Source organism: Galeopterus variegatus, unplaced genomic scaffold (assembly GCF_000696425.1).
Source record: "Galeopterus variegatus unplaced genomic scaffold, G_variegatus-3.0.2 Scaffold5348, whole genome shotgun sequence".
Classification (NCBI taxonomy): domain Eukaryota; kingdom Metazoa; phylum Chordata; class Mammalia; order Dermoptera; family Cynocephalidae; genus Galeopterus; species Galeopterus variegatus.
In genome coordinates this window covers 139079-159532 of record NW_007731459.1, presented here as the reverse complement: position 1 = coordinate 159532, position 20454 = coordinate 139079, and the positions used below count along the sequence as shown (strand labels likewise).

The window sequence follows — 20454 nt, the reverse complement described above, 5'->3', positions numbered from 1 at the left end:
TCTGAGGCATCTTTATGTTCTGCCTTTTCATGCTTGATTCTGAATAATAGTTCTTGGATTTTCTTTTTGTTTTTATTTTAAAACTTTCCTACAATTCAATTTCACTTTGAAATGTATTGTGTCAAATATGCCATAACCATTCAAAAAAAGAGTGTCTAAAAATATCCTACTCCTGGTTTCCGGATCTACCTTCTCCATCAAAACTGCTTTAGCACAGAATGTTAATTGGTAATAATGAATGCAAATACTGCATAAACACGTCAGTTAAGGCAGCTGTCAGTTTTAAGACACAATCCTTTGGAAAGCCATCTACTCTCCACAGAAAACTATTTGGGGAATTAGCAATGTTTATTTTGCATAAGCAATGAATTAAAAATAGAATGGAGAGAAGTGATAATGCTATGTGGCTACAAATTTTCAAATAAAACTCTGAAATTGAGTTGTTATGAGGGTACTTCAAAAAATTAATGGAAAAATGGAATTAAAATATGAATCTTTCCATGAACTTTTTGAAGACCTCTCATATGCATAATAATTTAACACATAAGTGTGTTCAACCTCTCCCAACCCTAAACTAATAAATATATACTATTTATATTCTGGTAAATATGTATATGTATGTGTGTGTGTATATATATATATTCTACAGGTGGACAATAAAATGTTTTCCTATGCTAGACAGGAATTACCTTGAAAATGCTAAACAAACCCTCTACCCCTAAATAACCATTCTGGAGGGACTGTTATTGTCTACTCTATAAGCTCAAGTCCAAAGCCATGATGTCATTCTGTGGTTTAGGGAAAATCAGAGCCATGGCGGAGATCAGACGTCTCTTTGTAAACTTTCCCGGTGAATCTCCTTTGAATCCCATTCTAACTCTGCCCTTCAGCAGTGATAGGAGCTGGACAAGGCCCTCTACCTCTTGGCACTTCCATTTCCTTCGTAGAATGAGATTAACATTTACCCTGTTCTTCTTATATTATTCTACTGATAAATCTAGGCTTAATGGAAATGTGGATGTGCAGAATCTGGAGCCTGAAGGGCATGAGAAATGTAAGAAAACCAGGAGCGCAGGCCCTAAAGGTGAAATAACATATAGGGGCAACTGACTTCTGGAAAGCTAGTTGGAACCAGCAGGAGAACAGCCCACGGTAACCTTGTGCCTCTTTGCATCTCAGCTGCACCACCTGCCTTCAGCCTATAATAAATCTCAGCTGATACGCCAAGCCTGGTATGGACTACGAGACTGCTTGGGTTTTGTGTATAGACCCCTGTACCAGCTCCTTTCACAGTGTAAGCTCTCTGATGGGTTGAATTTCCCTGCCTAGTAGAAGCTCAGTTCCTTCCTCAGCCTGAGAAAAGATTTTTTTTCCCTTATCAGTAGTGAGGATTAAAAGAGTTCATCCATTGTGAAGCTCTTTCCGAACCTGAATAGCAGAGCTAAGTACAGCTTTATTATTCTTATTGCCCTTTAGGAAGGGGGTCGAATGACCTGTACATCAAGGACTCACCTCTAGGATCGACGTCTGCACCTGGAGGATCTGTTCATGGCCTTTGAGCTGCCGGATGCAGATTTTGCAGGACAGCTGGGTGGTGGTGGGTGTGTAGCGCTCCAGGGAGAAGGCACAGCGCATGGGCTGCCTGTTACTGCACCACACGCGGGAGAACGGGACCTCCTGCAGCGGGGAGGAAGGACAGAGGGGGGCTATGGTGTGCAGGATCCGGCCGAGCTGAGCGGAGAACAGGAGAGACGTAATAATTTTGATGATGGTGACGACCACAGCAGAGGTAATTGCCTAAGTGCCTTTGGTGGAACTGTTGTAGAAATAATGTTCCAGCATATGCCAAGCAGCACAAAAGTAATTAATGTCCATTCCAATGGATAACATTTGAATTCCAAAACCACACTGCCAAAGCTCACATTTCACTTGGTGACACACACGGTTAGAAAGACCATCAAAAACTAATGTTTTTTTTTTGCACTAAAACCTATTTTCTTTGAGAAGACTCCTATGGTCCATCCTTCTACCTAGTGTGGAGTAGGATGATATCGTCTTAAGTGAAAAGTATGCTTAGGAACCGACTGACCAGAATTCATCTCCACACCACAAATTCGTGCAGAATTGTGCGAGAGCATGCTATTGCTAAAGTACCCACCATAAACACTAATACCTACTGTGAAATTACACACGTGTACACACAACCCAGAGACACAACACACCTAGCCTCCCAGAGTGATCTAGTTTGCCAACTCTTCATTTATTCCATTCATCCATTCCACAAATATGTTCAAACTGCCTGCTAGTGGCTAGACACTGTACTGCTCACAGATAAACAATAAGAAATAGTAACAAATTAGGCTGAGTGGCAAAAGTAATTTTTACTACATGAGGGGGAAAAATGTACAATCTATACAGATCACACATTTTTCCAAATACTAGCCAGTTCTTGCCACCAATTGGGCTGTGCTTTGGCATGTGACTTTACAATATGCCACTGATATTTTTTCATGTACTAAGTTTAGTTTCTCTTTACTCAAACGTGGTAGGGACCATCGGCATGTATGCCCTGCTTCTACTAATCCACGTCCTCACTTTTTTTCTTTTTCTCATCTTATTAACGTGTTCCTTTACCTGTTGCTAAAAATATAATTTTCTGCAATAATAAAACTGAAATGTAGCAAAACACATATCAAGTCTGGAAATTTGGGACTCCAAAGTGTGACTCCTGATCAAGTCAGCATGAGTTATAAGACGAAGCACCCTGATTAAATTTCAGTTTATCTACTTTGAGGAACAGTTACCTGGTTATTCCTGGGTGCTAGTGTGCACCCACGTTTGTACACCTTGTTCCCTACTTCCCTCTATAGGAAGTCACACAGATGCTGATTTTGGATACTTCCTGGGGGACCAGCAAGGAGGGAAGGATGTTGGATGGTTGCAAACTCGGAGAGAGGGGACCGCTTTAGGGAGTGTGAAAGAAAAACGTCATCCATTCGCCCTCCCACACCTCGGTACTGATACGGAAACTGTGTGTGGTTTTTGTTTGTTCTTACCACTAAACCAAAGGAAAGGCAGTGGATTTGCATCTCAAGAAGGATTGAAAAGGACTCCGAGAAGGTCTACTATGTGACACTATCTGGCATTTCACTGACTATTCCTGGCAAGGTGTGGTTTGTCGGTTTGCAGCATGTCTTTGCCAGGCTCAGCTCTCCCCTGCGTGGCAGGGACTGGAAGCCTGAAAACTATGTTTTAAGGACTCCTCCACCAGCAGGGAGTTCATGTTTGCACTCGGCCATTGAGAGGCACTCGTGCTGGTCTTGGAAGGGAGAGGAGACGCGGAGGCCATCCGGTCCCCTGACGCCAGCAGGCAGGCCCAAGGGTTCCGGAACAGCACCCCGCAGGCTTGCAGGGGCATCCGGGCATTCCCAAGAATCAGCTGCTTCAGTGCTGTTGGGGTTTCCTGAGATTCCTGAACTTGCTGGTTTCCCAACGTCACTAGTGACTCTCTCTGATCTTGACTCCCTCGAGCTCTCCAAAGGTTTTCTAAGCACCTTGCTATGGGTCAAATCTGTCCCCCCGAAGTTCATGTATTAGAAACTTGATCTCCATTGGAATAGTGTTAAGAGGGTGAGAAATCCAGTCATGGTATTTGAAAGGTCAGGTCTTTGAGAGGTGGTCGGATTGTGAGGACTGCGCCCTCATGAATGGATTCATCCATTTATGAAGTAATAAGTTATCGTGGGCGTGGTTCTGGTGGCCTTATAAGGAGAGCGAGTGAGGTTAGCTTTCTTTTGCTCGGTCATTCTCACCATGTGACACCTTGAGTTGCTGGAGAGAGTCACCCCACCCAGAAGGAGGCCCTCACCAGATGTGGCCCCTGGACTTCGGACTGTAAGAAATAAACTTTTCTTTACATTACCCAATATCAGCTATTCTGTTATAAGCAACAGAAAACTAATACACACATAAATCCCTTGATTAAATTTCCCTTTGGTTGGAATATCTTGTGTTTTCTGTTTTCTTGACCAAAACAATTCTCTAAATGAAGCTCCAGTGGGTTTGAAGAAGTTCTTTTAGAAACTGATAGGATTTGGACAACAGTGAAAGGTGCCGCTAGTGGGTTCCACAGGGAGGCCATCGTCCAGGGGAAATGCTGGGGGAGGAACCAAGCTAGTGTCACTGAGGACGCTTGTGGCTGGGGCTCAACTAGCTTGTTCCACCAGCTGACAGCACAGTTCCAGCTAATGGTATCGCTTCCCCTTTTCTTTCCATACAGAAAGTTTTACTCCCCTCCTGGTAGCAGACACTGCAGCAGAAGGCAGTTCTGAGCAGTGGGGCCTCCCTGCAACCCTCGGAGGAAGTCGTTTTCCCTACAACACTCACCAGTGCCTTTTCACCGGCACCGTACTACGTACGTACGGGTTCTGGCATCGCTCCTTTTGACCTCATCCGACTCTCGCCTTCCTTCTCCTCCTGAGCCGTCTTGCATCTTGTGAACGGTGGAAGCCGCCACCCCACATCCCCGCCTCCTCCTCCTCTCTCTGCCCACTGTCCTCTACCAGAGCCAGCTGCTCACACCTGCCCAGCTGCCATCTCTCTGCACGTGAAGCCAGTAACAATGTTTCTGGTATCTGTCTCATCACTGTCAGTCCCTGGCATTATACCCGAGCCCTACAAATCATTTTAATCGGCCTTTCTTTCCCTGGCACCGTTTATCACCATCTCTGTCCCATTCTTCTCCGCCTTTCCCATTCCCTCCAGTTTTCCTATCCGCACCGCACCTCATCAGAGCCAACCATCGTAACCTGCTCACCAGCCTTCCTGCCGTCAATCTCTACTAGTCAGAGCCAATGAGGGGGCCGGGGCTGGGTGGGAGAGGGAAACAGAGAACAGTTGATCGATGTTTTTCAGGGAATAGCTTTACGGTCTCTCTTCTACCTCTCACCATGGGTGGGAGACACTGATGTGACCAGGCCACCTGGGAACTCTGCTTTCAGCACATGATCCCTTTGCTCCGGGGAGTCACAGTGGCCCCGATCCCTGCCGTGTTAACCTTGTTTCTGACCTGGCCTGCAAGGGCTTCCACCATGTTGCCCTATCCTTGCTCTCTCCATTCTCATTTTTATTAGCCCTTAAAAAATAAACTCTCTTCTCCAAACCAGTAAATTTTTGTAGAGTTACTTGGCAGCATCCCTTTCCATGAAAGTAACTATAACACACAGGGGTCTGCGGTTAACAGATGCTGTAACCTAACCTAAGGTAGGTTCGCCTAACCACGCTAATTAAGGAGGTTTCTGTTTTTTTTTTATAAAGCTGGAAGTTTGAATCATTAAAGCGTTATGCAAGGGCTTGGACTTGAGGACTACAAAGAGCTGAGATCGAGGTCCAGCTCTTCAGCAAACCCACATTTTTTGCAGTGGATTTGAATTCTTGGTAATGCTTACCTTCCTTAAAAAATGGCGCTGACCACTTATTTAAAAGTGAATTTCCTGTATTTTCTTCTGAAAACACTGGAAAAAAGGTGAAAGAGTAATACCCACTGCAGAGATAATCTTTCTTTGCAGAAAGAAGCGAATCAGCACACAAAAAATTCCTCTTTTCTTTCCATTCCACTGCACACAATCAAAACATTTTAAAAATCTGATTTTAAGAAGTATCAAAAGAATTTTTTTGATTGTCGACTTGAGTAGCAGCTGCCAATTTTTCAACAAAAATGTTCTCAACAAAACATTTAAAAATAATAGAATTAGAAGCACTATGATTAGTGTGTTTTCAGGGCAATCATCTTTGCTTTCATTTATTCAAGAAACAAAAAACAAAACAAAAACAAAAAACACCAACATGCTCACTGAGCTGAGAGGGATTATGTGGAAAGTAATATGGGAGGACAAAATGAAGCAAAGTTATGGGTGTTTAAAGAATTCCGGAAATGTTTTCATTTTGATTCCCATTATAATTAGGTTCCAAGCAGATGGAGAGAATATAAATCATATCCTAGCAGGAGACAGACACGGGCTTCTCCAAGATACACAGCATGCCGAACAGACAGCTGCTTTAATCCTAGGGAGGTGACAACCCGACTTTGTGTTCTGTTGGATTTAAAAAATAAATGAATATGTATTGTGTTCCATTTGTTACAGCTTCCCCACCCCACAGCCAGCAAGGAGTAAAGGAAACCAGGACTAGGTAGCTTGGAGAGAATATAAATCATATCCTAGCAGGAGACAGACACGGGCTTCTCCAAGATACACAGCATGCCGAACAGACAGCTGCTTTTATCCTAGGGAGGTGACAACCCGACTTTGTGTTCTGTTGGATTTAAAAAATAAATGAATATGTATTGTGTTCCGTTTGTTACAGCTTCCCCACCCCACAGCCAGCAAGGAGTAAAGGAAACCAGGACTAGGTAGCTCTCGGTGACAGTAACCTGTTGAGAGCAAAGTTATTTACCTCGTAGAGGTGGGTTGCTAATTCTGTGGAGAGGGCGATAGCATATCCCAAATTGTGGTAAAGTCTTAAAGTCTGAGAAGAAAATAAGGAATAATAAACTGTTTATTTGGGGACTAGCCCTGTGGGCCTCAGTTCTTTGCACCAAGGTCAACGGGTGCAACTGTAAGTGGACCTTTGAGGAGCTCACGAAGCCTCTCCTCTCCTCCCACCCATCACTCTTGGGTCTGTGAACAGTAACGGTTGTAGCATAACATCCCATGAGGTGTGATCCTCCAGAAACCAAACCAAAGAGATTTCAAATCTAGTTGGCTCTTCTATATCTAGGCTCTCATCGTGTAGCTCTGGACCTTACCTTGAACTCACACCATCCTAAAAACATTTCTTAAGCAATCTGGTGGTGTCCAGTAGGGCAAATATATTATGCATTGGAGAGCTCCAAGGTTTATACCTTCCTGGGAAATTGTGCCTTTCTCAGAAGGAAACAAGATTTCCTGGGAGAGTGGGGTTTGGGTACAACTAAAATATGTCAATTCCCAGATTCCTGATTTAAAGGTAGAGAAAAAGAGAGAGGAATGAGAAGCTGATGCTACCAGGGGTCTTCCATGTATTAAAATGGAAGACTAACCAGTTGAAGGAGAGACCTGTCAGTGATGTCAGGAATAGTATGATTTTCTGTCTCCACAATCGTGTTCTGGGATAACAAGAAAAAGGGCCTGTTAGTTCCTAACCACTAAGCCCTAGTGAAAAGCCATCCTCTCTTATCCACGCCAAGTTTGCCAGTGCACACAATGTCCTCCACGAGGTTCAAGAAAGCTGAACACACACCCTCCCCAAAGTGCTTACATCTACTGCCCCGAGCAAACACAGCATGGCCATTAAACCAAGCACAATATGCATTCTCACAAGCCGAGGGATTTCCATGATGACAGGGGCAAGGAAATTGGTGGTGGAGGCAGTGAACAGAAAGGAGGAATAGAGCGGAAAGCCATTTTGGGTAAGAAAAATGAAGTGGAAATGAACTCAGTGGCAAGCCTCCTGATACAGAGAAAATTAAATTGTTTCTCAGCCTTCCAAGACTCTTCCAAAATTATGCTCAGTTACAAAAAGGCAAATATTTGTACATGTTCACAACCTTCATGCACGCCAGCCCGGGACGGGTTGGGCAGTAAAGCTGGCTGGGCTTCCTTGCAAGCCAAAGCCTTCTGACTTTGGCTGGTTCTGTTGCATCCTCTGAGGTCAGCAGGCTCTTAGCCCCCTAAGCCCCTTATGCCTGGATCTCTCTTGGGTATCCCTGGGGTTGGAATTATTGTTTAAATGCTGATGCAAGGTAATGGTTCTTTCATCTTATTTTTTATCTCCAAGCATTAAACTTAAGTTACTTTGGACTGAGTGATTTCATTAGATCCAGTGAAATGAGGCCCTTATAACCCACAATGTTTAATACAGAGAAATCTGTAAGACTACTGGGACTTGTTTTAGCAATACTCTGAAGTTCAGTTTGGACTACAAACTTTGAATGCTGCTTACTTGAAAACAAAGATACCTAGGTCTTGAACATCATCAACAATTCATTTATTCATAGAAAACTTCTCTCCATAAGGAAACGTGCTAAAAAAAAAAAAAAGAAAGAAATTGTTTGGGGCCACGAGAGACATTCATATTGCTTTGAATGAACTGAAACTGTACAGAGGGGCAATTCCCAAGGTAATGAAAAGTCTGAAAAGTAAATAGAAAACTGTGGTCTTGCCCAATTTGGAAATTCCTAATTTCAGAAGTTGAAAGGGTTGGTGGTTCAACTTTTCTCTCTCATGGGACAGTCAAGATTTTTTCTTTGTGGTCTGGCTTATTCCCATTCTGACAAACTGATATACCTGTCCACAGACTTTTTAAACAATGAATTCTGCAAGGATGAAAATGTTAAAAAAATAAAAAATACGGGGCTCTGCACAGTATGCCGATGGGCAGAACAAAAAAGCTTGAAAGTGTCCTGTGATTCCAGATGAATGTGAGTCCACCAGAGGCTCTTCCAGAGTTAAGGAAATGTCCTGTTACTTGAAGCACAGATGATGCTGGCTTATGAAACTCTGGCAGACTAGCTAGCTGCTTACAGAAACAATGCTTATCACTGGGAATTCTCATCGACCTCAGTGGCAGGATCCCAAGTTGATGAGGGATCTTTTCATGCTAAGTATGTACTCAAAATCCTAAAAATGACCCAAAGAGACTCTGAGTCGCCCTGCTGTGTTAAAAGAAATCTCTAACAAGAGACATATGGACAATGATATATAAACTTTCTATATATTTACAAAAGGACTGTGCAGGGGCATTGCCCTTTCTTTGCTTTCCAATTTGTAATTTCTTCTTCTCATCAGGACCACTTCATTTGGAGCCAGCATTTCATATATAAAGGACAGAAATCTCTTGGTCTCAGCTGGCCAGCCATGGACCTCACTAACTCAAAATCATCATCTTTAAAAAGTTTCTCACTGACATTCAGTTTACTCACTGCCAAATATGATTAAAACAGTGTCCCATAATGAACTGATTTTAATAAAAACATACCAACAGACAAACCTTGCTCTGGGTTGTTAAACTGCCGTCCTCAACCTACACTGAACAACAATTCAAACAGGAGAGAGAAATGCCACAGTACCTGACGTGCAAGCACCTTTTCCCCACCTGTTAGAGACCTGTGAATTCAGGACAGTATATCTCATTCCCTGGTGTAGCCCAGACGGTTACCTTCTGTGACAGTCTTGAGATGCCATGCGTCCTTGGAAGGAGGATGCCCCTCCCCAGGGTTTGTGACATGCTCGCTGGTTAAAGCACAGCTATTTGTGTTAGAAACCCATTGGCCGGTACCTGGCATGCAGTGAATGGTTTAATTCTCCAGAGGAAAGGGGGGATATCGAGGACAGAGATCTGGAGACTAAAGGTGTTCCCTTTGAAGTGCAGCAACTTGGGTTCTTCCAGCAGCTGTCCGCCCTGATGCCTTTCATCCGAGACCACTTCCTGAAGAAGAGGAAAGAGAAAAGAGGAGCAGCAGTGAAGCATCCGGTGCCTCAGGTCCTCTCCATCCGTGGGTATCACTGCTCACGACCGTGTGTCTCCCAGAGGTGAAGACAGTGATGGACACACACGTTTCCCACCTCTCCACATCCCTGCAAGGTTCAGAACGAAGGACTAAAGCCTACTGGGTTAAAGGATTTGGAAAGAAAGAGACAACTGCTCTTCACTGTTTGTGTTGCTTAGGGTTTTGAACACCCTGCACCTTTCTTTGAAACCAAAAGACCTCCCTTGCTCCCAAGCAGATTATAATACTGTTGTTTCCACAAGGATATGAAGTTTATTCTCTGATATGACCATGATCAAGGGATGTACTTGTACTTAACCTGACACATCAGCAAATTTCACAATGAAGACAGAAACAGCTCCTCCGCTCTGGTTCCATTATTCTTTACTAGCACAGTTATTATCTGATATTTATTGTTTTGGCTTAAAATAAATGTCCCAGAATGCATATATTATGTTTGTTTATACTAATGTTTATAACAAATATTATGCAAAAAAGCCAAAAACACCCCAATAGTTGTTTATCAAGTGAGCTTTAGTTCAGGGAAAAAAAAAATCAAATTCCTGAGGTAAAAACTCCTCTATTATTCACTGAGAAATTTCTATGATTGTATCTAATACAAACACATCCCAAATACATTTTATTGAGTAAACCACTTAATTGGTTCTAAATTTGCAGTGTTTGGAATTATACTGGAGAGATGACAGGACAACTGAAATAACAGAACAAATATTCTGTAATACGTTATACTACTTGCAGGGGCGAGGTTTTCAGTGTTACTGAAAACAAGAGTTCTCTCTAAATCCGTTTTTAAAATCACCATTAATTGACTTATAATTTCCTTGCAGAGCTCAGAGAAACACAAAAACTGAAATCTGTGATGTCTTATAAACTTCCCAGATTCTTAAAACCAGGTTCTAAAAAAGGTTGTAAGAAATAAGGCAAATAGGTTTATAAATACAATAGAACTTACATTTTAATTGTTAGTGAGTAAAAGCAGCTTTACAGGTTATCTTATCCATTTCCTGTCTATAAGTAGAATAACATTAATAAAAGCCTTTCTAAGAAGTAGCCACTCAACCTTTATCCTTTACGTTCACATCAACTATTAACAGGTTCCTAGTGACGTTTTTCAGGACTAAATGATTGAGTTCCAATGTCATTTTCTCCAGGGCTTCGGTCTTGCCAGTGAGAGGGGTGACCCTTGGATCAATGCTAAACTTGCTGCGATGATGGAAATGTTCTCTATCTGCCGTGCATTATGGTATCCTCTAGCAGCAGTGCCTAGTAAGCACTAGTGGCTACGGTGACTAAGGAACTGAATTTTTCATTTTAATTTAATTTAAATACCCACATGTGGTTCGCAATTACTGTACTGAACAGTACAGTGTTATGGAATTCATAACATTGTGGATTTCAGTGTTGGGCACAATAACATAGTAGCCAGAGTCCGATGGGGGCTGCAAAGAGTGGAAGGAAAATGGCAGGGTAGGGAGGAAAGGGAGATGATTCTAAGTGCCTACTTGGTGAGACATTTGGCCTCTTACGGATGCTGGTCATTGGTTCTTTCTTCTGAGCTTTAGTAAGTGTCCACCAGAGCTATGCTCGAGCTAGGTGCTGGGTATACAGAAATGAAACAGTCCCTTCCACCAAGAAGCTCACAGTCTAGTGAGAGGGTTAGAAGAGTAGGCATATGATTATAATATAGGATCTAAGTATTACAATCCCCATATGCTGGGAGGTAAAGGAAGACAGAGGGCGCCTGATTGGATGGGAGGTGAGTCCTGGAAGAGGGTCAGGGAATTAATAGAGATGTAATGTTCGAGTTCAACCTTGAAGTAAATATAGGTGTTGCCCACTTGGATAGGAGGGAGAGGGCATTGCAGACACTGAGCAGGACCTGCAAAATGGCGTGGTGCCTGGCAGCTGAGACAGAGATTGGGTGGAAGGTGTGTGACTGGAGATGATGAAGACAGAGGGCACAGGCCAAGTCATCAATTCTTGCTTGCCATGCTAAGGGCTTGGTATTTTATTTTCAAACAGTATTGCTCAGGTTTTAAGGTGCATATGAATCTCTGGAAGACGACGTATACACAAAAGAGTACTAATCTTGTAAACCAAAGACGGAGGAATCAGATTTCAATCAAATTTCTGTGTGGTCTTGAGCAAATTATGTATTTTCCTTAGTCCTCAGTTCCTTACCTGGGTTTATTCATGGCCAAGCAAAGTAAACATCATGATATTATATTGACCTCTTTTAGCAATTCTGGTGCAAGTTTAGAAACATGTACAAATAAGAAACATGCTTATTAAAAACATATAAAAGCCGCAGTATAATAAGACTATTGACTCTTCTAAGTGTATCTGAACTAAGTTCGCTAATTCATACCCCATTTCTTTAAAATTTAACTTGCCTTAATGTACAAGGAAGTTAAACTGACATCAGGAGATGAAGTAACTTATCCAAGATCATGCATTACTTAGTGCAGTATGAGGCGACTGTAATGTTTAGAAACTACACAGAATTATTATATTAGAAAGAAACTTAATGAAGATTTGATCACTACCTTATTTACAGATAAGCCTCTTCCCAAGTTATTTGTCTAAAGCCACATAGTTAATAAAGAGCTAAGACTAGAACAGGGTACCCTGATCTCAGTCTAGTGTTTTTTTGTTTTAGATTTCCTGCCTCTTCTTATGCTATGCTTGATATTTTTTTAAAAAGTCATGTGAGAGTCAGACTGCTATTAACTGTCCCATAAATAATTTTTCACTGATATGAGACATATGTATAAGATAATTCAGTCTTTATTTGTCCTAGAGTTATATATATTGTCTAAACAGGCCCTGAAATGCAGAATGAATATTAGGAATTTTTTAAATGGACATCTACTTATAATTATCAGAGAGGAAAGGGTACCTTTTAAAAATTTCTGCTTTAATGCCCTAAATTTAAATACAACCATGATTTGTTTTTTGCTTTTTTAGCTTGCTACTTTAATCTGCACATATCGAACCAACTATATACAATTAACAGCGTCTCCTAATCTTCCACAAAATATTAAGCAATTATAGTTATTCTGTACCAAAACAATTAAAATGAGAAAGCCCAATAATGAACTAATCATTGTATTTATCTATTTGTAAAGGCACAATTGGCTTCAGAGTTAAAGAAATAAAAAGTGCAAGCTTTAAAACTACCTCCGCATAGAATGGGTGGCACTTAACGCAAACTTCCTGGTCCTGCCATTAGGCTGTTGTAACACTCTCAGGGGCTGCGCCTGGACAGCTGTGCTTTTAAACTTCTCGTATGGTTTCGATGCCCAGCCAGGTTTGGGCATTGGTGCTACAAACAGCCCTGCTGAGCTAGTCCTGGTGAATCACTCATGGGGATGTACCACCCCAAGAGTGAGGCCTGACGTTCACTTGAATTTTCCTGTCTGCCTCCTAGATGGTAAGGACCTGTTCTATGTCCAGTTCCATTGTTCAATTAGTATCTGAGTTAATGAAACGAGAAAGTAGAGCCTGGCCAGTTTCTTGTATATGAAATGCACCTGACAGCTCTGGATGGTGGTTTTCCTAGACATTTTCCATCATTTCACATCGGGGGTTGCACGTCCTCCAGTTCTAGGAGCTGTGGCCGGGAGAAACTTGTACCTCACTGAGCTCTTTATGTTGATTTAATGAGACAGGCAGCAATATTCAGGAGTGCTTCAGGGACACTAAAACAGGCAGCCAAATTTACATATTTATGAGACAAAACTGTTTGAACTTACACACACATACCCAAGTTATGTCGCTGTAGTGTTTTTCTTTAAATGCTTTACGTGAACAATATTTCCCAAGGTTGCATTATTGATAAACATAAGAACTACATCTGGAGGAAATCCTTTGAAATTAGATTCTAAACCTCACTGAGCTCTTTATGTTGATTTAATGAGACAGGCAGCAATATTCAGGTGTGCTTCAGGGACACTAAAACAGGCAGCCGAATTTACATATTTATGAGACAAAACTGTTTGAACTTACACACACACACCCAAGTTATGTCGCTGTAGTGTTTTTCTTTAAATGCTTTACGTGAACAATATTTCCCAAAGTTGCATTATTGATAAACATAAGAACTACATCTGGAGGAAATCCTTTGAAATTAGATTCTAAATCCACATTAATGCCAAGTAAGTAATGAGTACTGAGAGGTACTGAATAGGAGTGCTGGAAGCAGTGCAGAAAAAAAACTAGTTGTGTTTTCTTTTTTCTTTCTAAGGTGAGATAGTGCAAGTGCTTAAGTCCTTGTTTTCTGTATGTCAAGGTTTGTCAGAGCTGTGTGTGTGTGTCAGCAGGTAATAAAACACAATAACAAAAAACTAGGTCTTAAAATGTTACTGCTTTGAAAATATATCCTCATTCCTCAACCTTTGGTGTGAATTTATCAAAGGAGACGATGTTGCACACACAAACATAAAATGGCAGCTCTAATTATTACAGAAGCACACAGGCAGGAAGGACAGGAAGTCATTTAGTCTTTCTCTTGTTACCCTTCAGGCAGATGACATTTTCATCTTTTTAAAACATGTCTGAAACGATTTAATTTTCCATAGGGGTATTTATCAGAAGAGATCTGCAAAATCTGAAACTAAATTAATTATGTCTTAGTCATGCATATGAGGCATTTTGTTTGGGTCATGCAAAGAAACTGCTACTATTATTCAGATAAGCTATCTCCAGAGCAAATGAGAAGCTGGCAGAGCAGTGCTGCAGGAGGTATAGGGGGAAGAGACACGACTGAAAACAGAGACTGTTTCTATTCAGTTACCAAAATTCTCTGAAAGAATATTCTTTGGTGCGGTCATTATGTTGCCTGGCTCCCTCTGATTTCTGAGAGGACAGGTGGAGTTGGGTATGAAAGATTTCTTTCTTGCAAGGTCTTCCAGTGAGAGGTGAGCTTTTAAGTGCTTTATGGGACATAATTTCCCAGGGAGATATGAATGAAATGGAAGGCAGCTGAGCCCTTTAACCAGGCTTCCTTCTTGGTTAAGAGTACAGCTCTAGTTGGGCACATACTTGTAGTCACTTCTTTGAGATAGGAAAGATGCACTACAATAGATAGAAGCAGCTGTCACAGCCATGCTTGGATTTACTTCCTAATCACGACAAATATTTCATTATAGTAATAGCTGAATCAAATTCCAGGATGAGCAATTTCTGCAGAAATGCTCCATGAAAAACTACATGTTAATTTTGATTAAGAAGTCGGTTCAATGAAGGTTGCAGGAAACGAGTCACCACTGTATAGCATACTTTCGGTTTACACCACACAAGTTGGGGATGGTAATAATCTGTGAAGTGTTTCAGAGGTTCAAAAAGTGAACTGTTGCTAAAGCTTTTTAACAGTGGAACTATTTTAATCAGTTAGCAACTACATAATTTCCCCCCTAATTAGATATCATGTATGAAGCCATAAAAATATGACAGAGATGATTTGAGATATTAAGGTGCCCTGAGCACATTCAATTAGCAAGGTAAAAATCCAGAAAGTGAGATCCTTTCAGACACAGAAACCACAGACTAAGACTGGGGAGTAAATGGTTGTTTCCTGGACTAAGAAGTTTTAGTTCAGAAAAGTTACAAGTTACATTTTAATGTATCTGTGGGCCAGAAAAGCTATTCAACCAAGGTTGATGATCTTGCAGAACCCCAGGGGGGGAAGCACAGTCTTTGCTGCTCGTGACAGCTGTCACATACATCCTGTCAACAGCAACTACAACGAAACCCAACTTTAAAGTCACCTTTATTTGACATAACAGAAGAGAGAATGAATCTCTGGAGGTAAAGAGATTGCAATGAATAGGGTCAAAGGTATTTGTACTGAAAACTATTTCTGTAAAGCAAAATTAAAGAGTTTTACTAATTTAAGATACCTCTAAATGATGAAATAAAGATATTTTAATTCAGTTACAGGGATAACATTTTCCCGAGCACTGACTAAGAAGGGTATATTACCAGTGGGAATGAGTGAAGGTGTGCAAAGCTGTGCTTAGGGCTGAGTTCTCATGACTTCCACAGCAATTCATAATCACATGTGAACAGTGAGCTGTTGTAGAATCCAGTAGCAACCAACAAGAGTGAAAGCAGATTATCAGAAAGGCTCTGAGAATAAACTTTCTAGTCAAATGTCTGTCTCGCTCGAATATACATCAGCAGTGAGACTATTATTCAAACAAAATTCCAAACTGGTTATGAGGCTTGAAAGCAGATTATCAGAAAGGCTCTGAGAATAAACTTTCTAGTCAAATGTCTGTCTCACTCGAATATACATCAGCAGTGAGACTATTATTCAAACAAAATTCCAAACTGGTTATGAGGCTGACATCCAAGGCGGTTACAGTCACAGTGGCCCACAGTGGGTTATCCACATGAGCCAGGGGACTGGAAATCTTTCGTGGGCCTCGGTGTTTACTCAGGTCACTCAGCCTTTAACGTCTGGCTGAGTTACCAAACATCCACCTTGAGTCATGGTACATTTCACAACAGTTTAGTGGTCGTACTGACCCTCAGATAAACTCTTCTATTTTGACATTCATTCTTTATTTTTGCTTACTGAATGTCCATTATGTATTCTCTCTTGGAGAAATCCTCCTATTGGGGGTGGGAGAGCAGATGAGCGTATACAGTGGCAACCACAGGATGCAGTTTATCTACTTAAACTGAAGTCCCTTACTCTACAAAATGGCATACCTATGATATGAAAGAAGCCCCTTTCAGGACCAGCCAGAGATAAAGTGTGCTCTTCATAGTGACCTGTGCTACTTAAGAGACAGGGAAGGTGTGGGAACTCAGGCTGGCACCGTGTCACCTTTAATGGCTTATATACAGGTCACTGTATCTTTTCTATCAGTAAACACGAGTTTTCTAGCTCAGTATCTTAAAATCTAGTTACTGAGGAAATGCTCTGCATAATGGACTTAATGATCCGGGACTGGAATAGCAGGGATCTGGAATGAGGTGTGTCAGGAGAGCTATGCTATTTATATATGGGAAAAGCTTACACAGGCAGTTCTGCATTATCCTTGCTGCTATTAATAAACTCGTGCTCTTCATGAGTAGCTAATTTAAAATCAATCTTACATGATTAAGAGTACTAAAAATGGAAAGAAACCTTGAACCACCTCTGCCCTAGTAGCCCTGATAATAGACTCTGTGTGCAACCTGGTGATAGTATGATTTATAACTGTTGTTCCCTACCTACAACCTTCAGTTGATTCAAACTGTTTTTTCACTGTCCTGTGCACAGCAAGTAACTCTTTTTGTTCCTGTGGCTCATGATATTTTCCCTCTTGAAATGATATTCTTTGATTTATAACTGTTGTTCCCTACCTACAACCTTCAGTTGATTCAAACTGTTTTTTCACTGCCCTGTGCTCAGCAAGTAACTCTTTTTGTTCCTGTGGCTCATGATATTTTCCCTCTTGAAATGATATTCTTTTCTCTTCTGCTCCCAAATCTCATCCATTCATGAAAGTTTGCAGAGGGTTCTCAAAAACTGTTCTCCAACTCCTCTATCACATCTGCATCTTTGTTTTCTGAATTCTGACCACACTTCTAGCCAGTGTTCTAATTTAGTACATGATATTCTCTGTGTTAATTTAACTCTTCTCTGTTTTTGAGTGCCAAATACCTCATCCCCTCTTGCTCTGTTGGACACCCGATAACATGGCTCTTGCTTCAAGATAGGTATCCCAGTCAAATCAGTGGTGTGGGTTCATTTTCCAGATCCTCAATCATAGACTTCTCTGTTGATATTGATCTTTAGGGAACCCCATACTTTCATGACACCAAAAGAATTAAAGAAAATAGGCTGACCTGAAATGCACAAGGGGTATTGTCCACACAGTAAACTCTTAAGTTGTAATCCAGGGAGTTACAGGACATGCAGCCAAAAACTGCCACCTTGAGTTGCTTCACGGCACACTCTGTGATTGGTTCTCCCGTGAGGGCATATGTCCCGAAGCTGTCTAGGAGCACATGGCAAGCAAAGGGGTCCAAAAGGCAGTAACAGGATGTGGATTCATCCTCCACTGACATCACTTCCTGTTGGAGAAAGGTGTGTTATATTCTCTCAACTTGGAAATAAGAATAACAGTTATTCTGTAAGGACATAAATAAATAAATAAATAAAAATAACTTTTTCAGAATATTTTTGTTTTCCTAATTATCTTGATGCTAAATGTTCCTCTTCTACCAAAATAACTGTCTATATCAAGAACTCAAGAAAAAGTTATGTTCAGTGTGATATAATTCTACTTAATAGGTTATAACAAAAGTCAATTTGAAAGTTCTATTTATGGTTAATTTGTTCAATGTTGAGTTAAAAAAAAATCTTGGACATTAACATCAATAAGCAAACTGTTATTCATTCATTTATTTATTTTTTTTTACAAAGGTCTATTTAAGAAAACCTCTTTAAATATCCTTAAGGCAATGTTTATTTTCTCTCAAATGTTTATCCTCTTTAATTCCACTGAAATCACTCATGGAGCACCATTAAATAAATCACTGGGATAAGATGTACCAGAATATTTTTAAATTCCTGATAAAAACTTAGGTATGTGTGACTGATTTGATGGAGCATAAATATAACACCATCTGGATGTAGAAGATTGTGAGGAAGTACTGAGAAGAAAAGCTAAAGTGTAAAAATCAAGGCAAGGCAAAACATAATGGGAAGGAGACCAGAACATGGCCCCTTTATGAAACCCATGGAACTTCATGTCCTAGGAAATTTGCCTGAGGTTGTACTAGGACTAAATAAATAGCAGAATGCTTTCTGGAATGAAGAAAATAGACAAGTTTCAGGACACAGCTGGGCAGGGTAAATGCAATCCATTGCAGCAAGTGGGAATTTTCTTCTCCTAAAGAAACATGATTTTCCTTTTACTTCTTTTGCCTGGAACACCTCCTGGGAGGCAAAATCCCAGGGCTTTCTGGAACAGGTCATTGTGTTCCAACAAGATAATTCACCTGCTTTCATGCAAACTGACTTCAGTTGGACATAAAAGAATCCCTATCAGACAGATAAATCAGAGCTTTCACTTAAAATAGTAATTCACCTGAAATCTTTCTTTGCCCTGACTGCCTCCTGCATTGTTAGCCTCCCATTATGTGTCTCATTCTCTTTCCTTCTCTCTCTCTCTCTTCTCTCCTTGTACTGTATCTTTTTTGTATGTTCTCATATACACATGGAAACCCACTCATAATAATTCTCAATGCATTCATTAATTCACCAAACATATATTAAGCACCTAATGTGTTCCAGAATACATAAACATAGACATGTTATAATCCCCAGGATGGAAAGAACAGATACAGTGATTTCTTTTCTGAACACAACCTGCCTGCCCTGAGCCTCCTCCCTAACTCAGCAGAGGCCACAGAGTAATGTCAATTCAGATAGGGACAAGGCCTGGGAGGAAGTGACAAAAGTCAGTGAGCAGGTACATAAGGGTACATGTCTGTGTGGGTGTAGTGGATTGAATTATGTCCCCCAAAACTCCCCGAAGCTTGAACTGTGTCCACAAGTTTTATGTATTAGAAACTTAGCCCCCACAGTGACTGATAAGAGGGTGGGCAATCTTATTGTAATTGAAAGGTGGAGCCTTGAAGAGGTGATTAGATTGTAGGACCATGCCCTAGTGAATGAATTAAAAATGGTGGTCAGGTTGTGGTTCTGAGAGCTTTAAAAGAAGAGGAGAGTCTGTTTCTGTGCTCTCTTTGCTTCCACCATCATGCAATGTGAGACCCCCAGGTCATTGTCACCACCACCAGATGGACTTTCAACTTCCCAGCTTAAAACTGAAAGCAATAAATTTCATTTTCTTTATAAATTACCCAGTTCCAGGTATTTTTTTATAAGCAACAGAAACAGACTAATACAGAAAATTGGTACCAGGAGTGGGGTGTTCCTTATAAAAAATACTTGAAAATGTGGAAGCAGCTTTGGAACTGGGTATTGAGGAGAGGCTGGAGGAATTTGGAGGAGTAGGCTAGGAAAAGCCTATATGGTGGTGAAAGTTAAGATGACAAGAAAACCAAGGAAATTTTTAGAGATTGGTTATATGGTCGGAATATGGACTGTAAAGATCATTCTAACAAGGTCTCCATAGAAATAAGGAGTTTAGGGCCGAGCCCGTGGTGCACTCAGGAGAGTGCGGTGCTGGGAGCGCAGCAGCGCTCCCGCCGCGGGTTCGGATCCTATATAGGGTTGACCGGTGCACTCACTGGCTGAGCGCAGTGCGGCCGGTCTCAAAAAGGACAAAAAAAAAAATAAATAAATAAGAAATAAAGAAATAAGGAGTTTATTGGAAACCAAGGCAAAGATCACCCTGTTATGAACTGGAAGGGAATTTGGTTTGTATTGTGTCCACACCCTAGGACTTTGTAGAAATTAGAAATCAGGAGTTGTGAATCAGAGTATTTGGCAGAATAAATTTCTAAGCAGTAAAGCATTAAGGAAGTTGCATGGCTACTTGACAGCAAAGGCATGACATAAAGGCAGATAAAGAACCACAACCAGCTGAGGTGCTTGCTGAAGGCAAAGGGAATACAGAATGAGTAGTAGAAGAAGATAGTTATAAAAGCCAGCTTCAACCATGTCACCAGTTACAGAAAAGAGGATTGTAATTGTCTTCCCTATTGTGTTAAGAATATGGCTCTATGTATATATACTGTAAACATATTAAGCGATTATCTTCGTTAGAAATTAGAAATCAGGAGTTGTGAATCAGAGTATTTGGCAGAATAAATTTCTAAGCAGTAAAGCATTAAGGAAGTTGCATGGCTACTTGGCAGCAAAGGCATGACATAAAGACAGATAAAGAACCACAACCAGCTGAGGTGCTTGCTGAAGGCAAAGGGAATACAGAATGAGT

At 41.0% G+C, this 20454-nt stretch overlaps 1 protein-coding gene across 1 annotated transcript in view; it reads right to left on the bottom strand.

The window, feature by feature from the left end:
- Positions 1 to 1512: 1512 nt before the first annotated feature.
- LOC103604704 (netrin receptor UNC5D-like) overlaps positions 1513 to 20454 on the bottom strand; it is a gene marked incomplete at its 3' end in the record, with an annotated part of 96938 nt that continues 77996 nt past the window's right edge. The window contains 3 exon segments of the mRNA XM_008589280.1: positions 1513 to 1677; positions 9316 to 9465; positions 17390 to 17617. Of these exon segments, the coding sequence (XP_008587502.1) occupies positions 1513 to 1677; positions 9316 to 9465; positions 17390 to 17617 (543 nt within the window).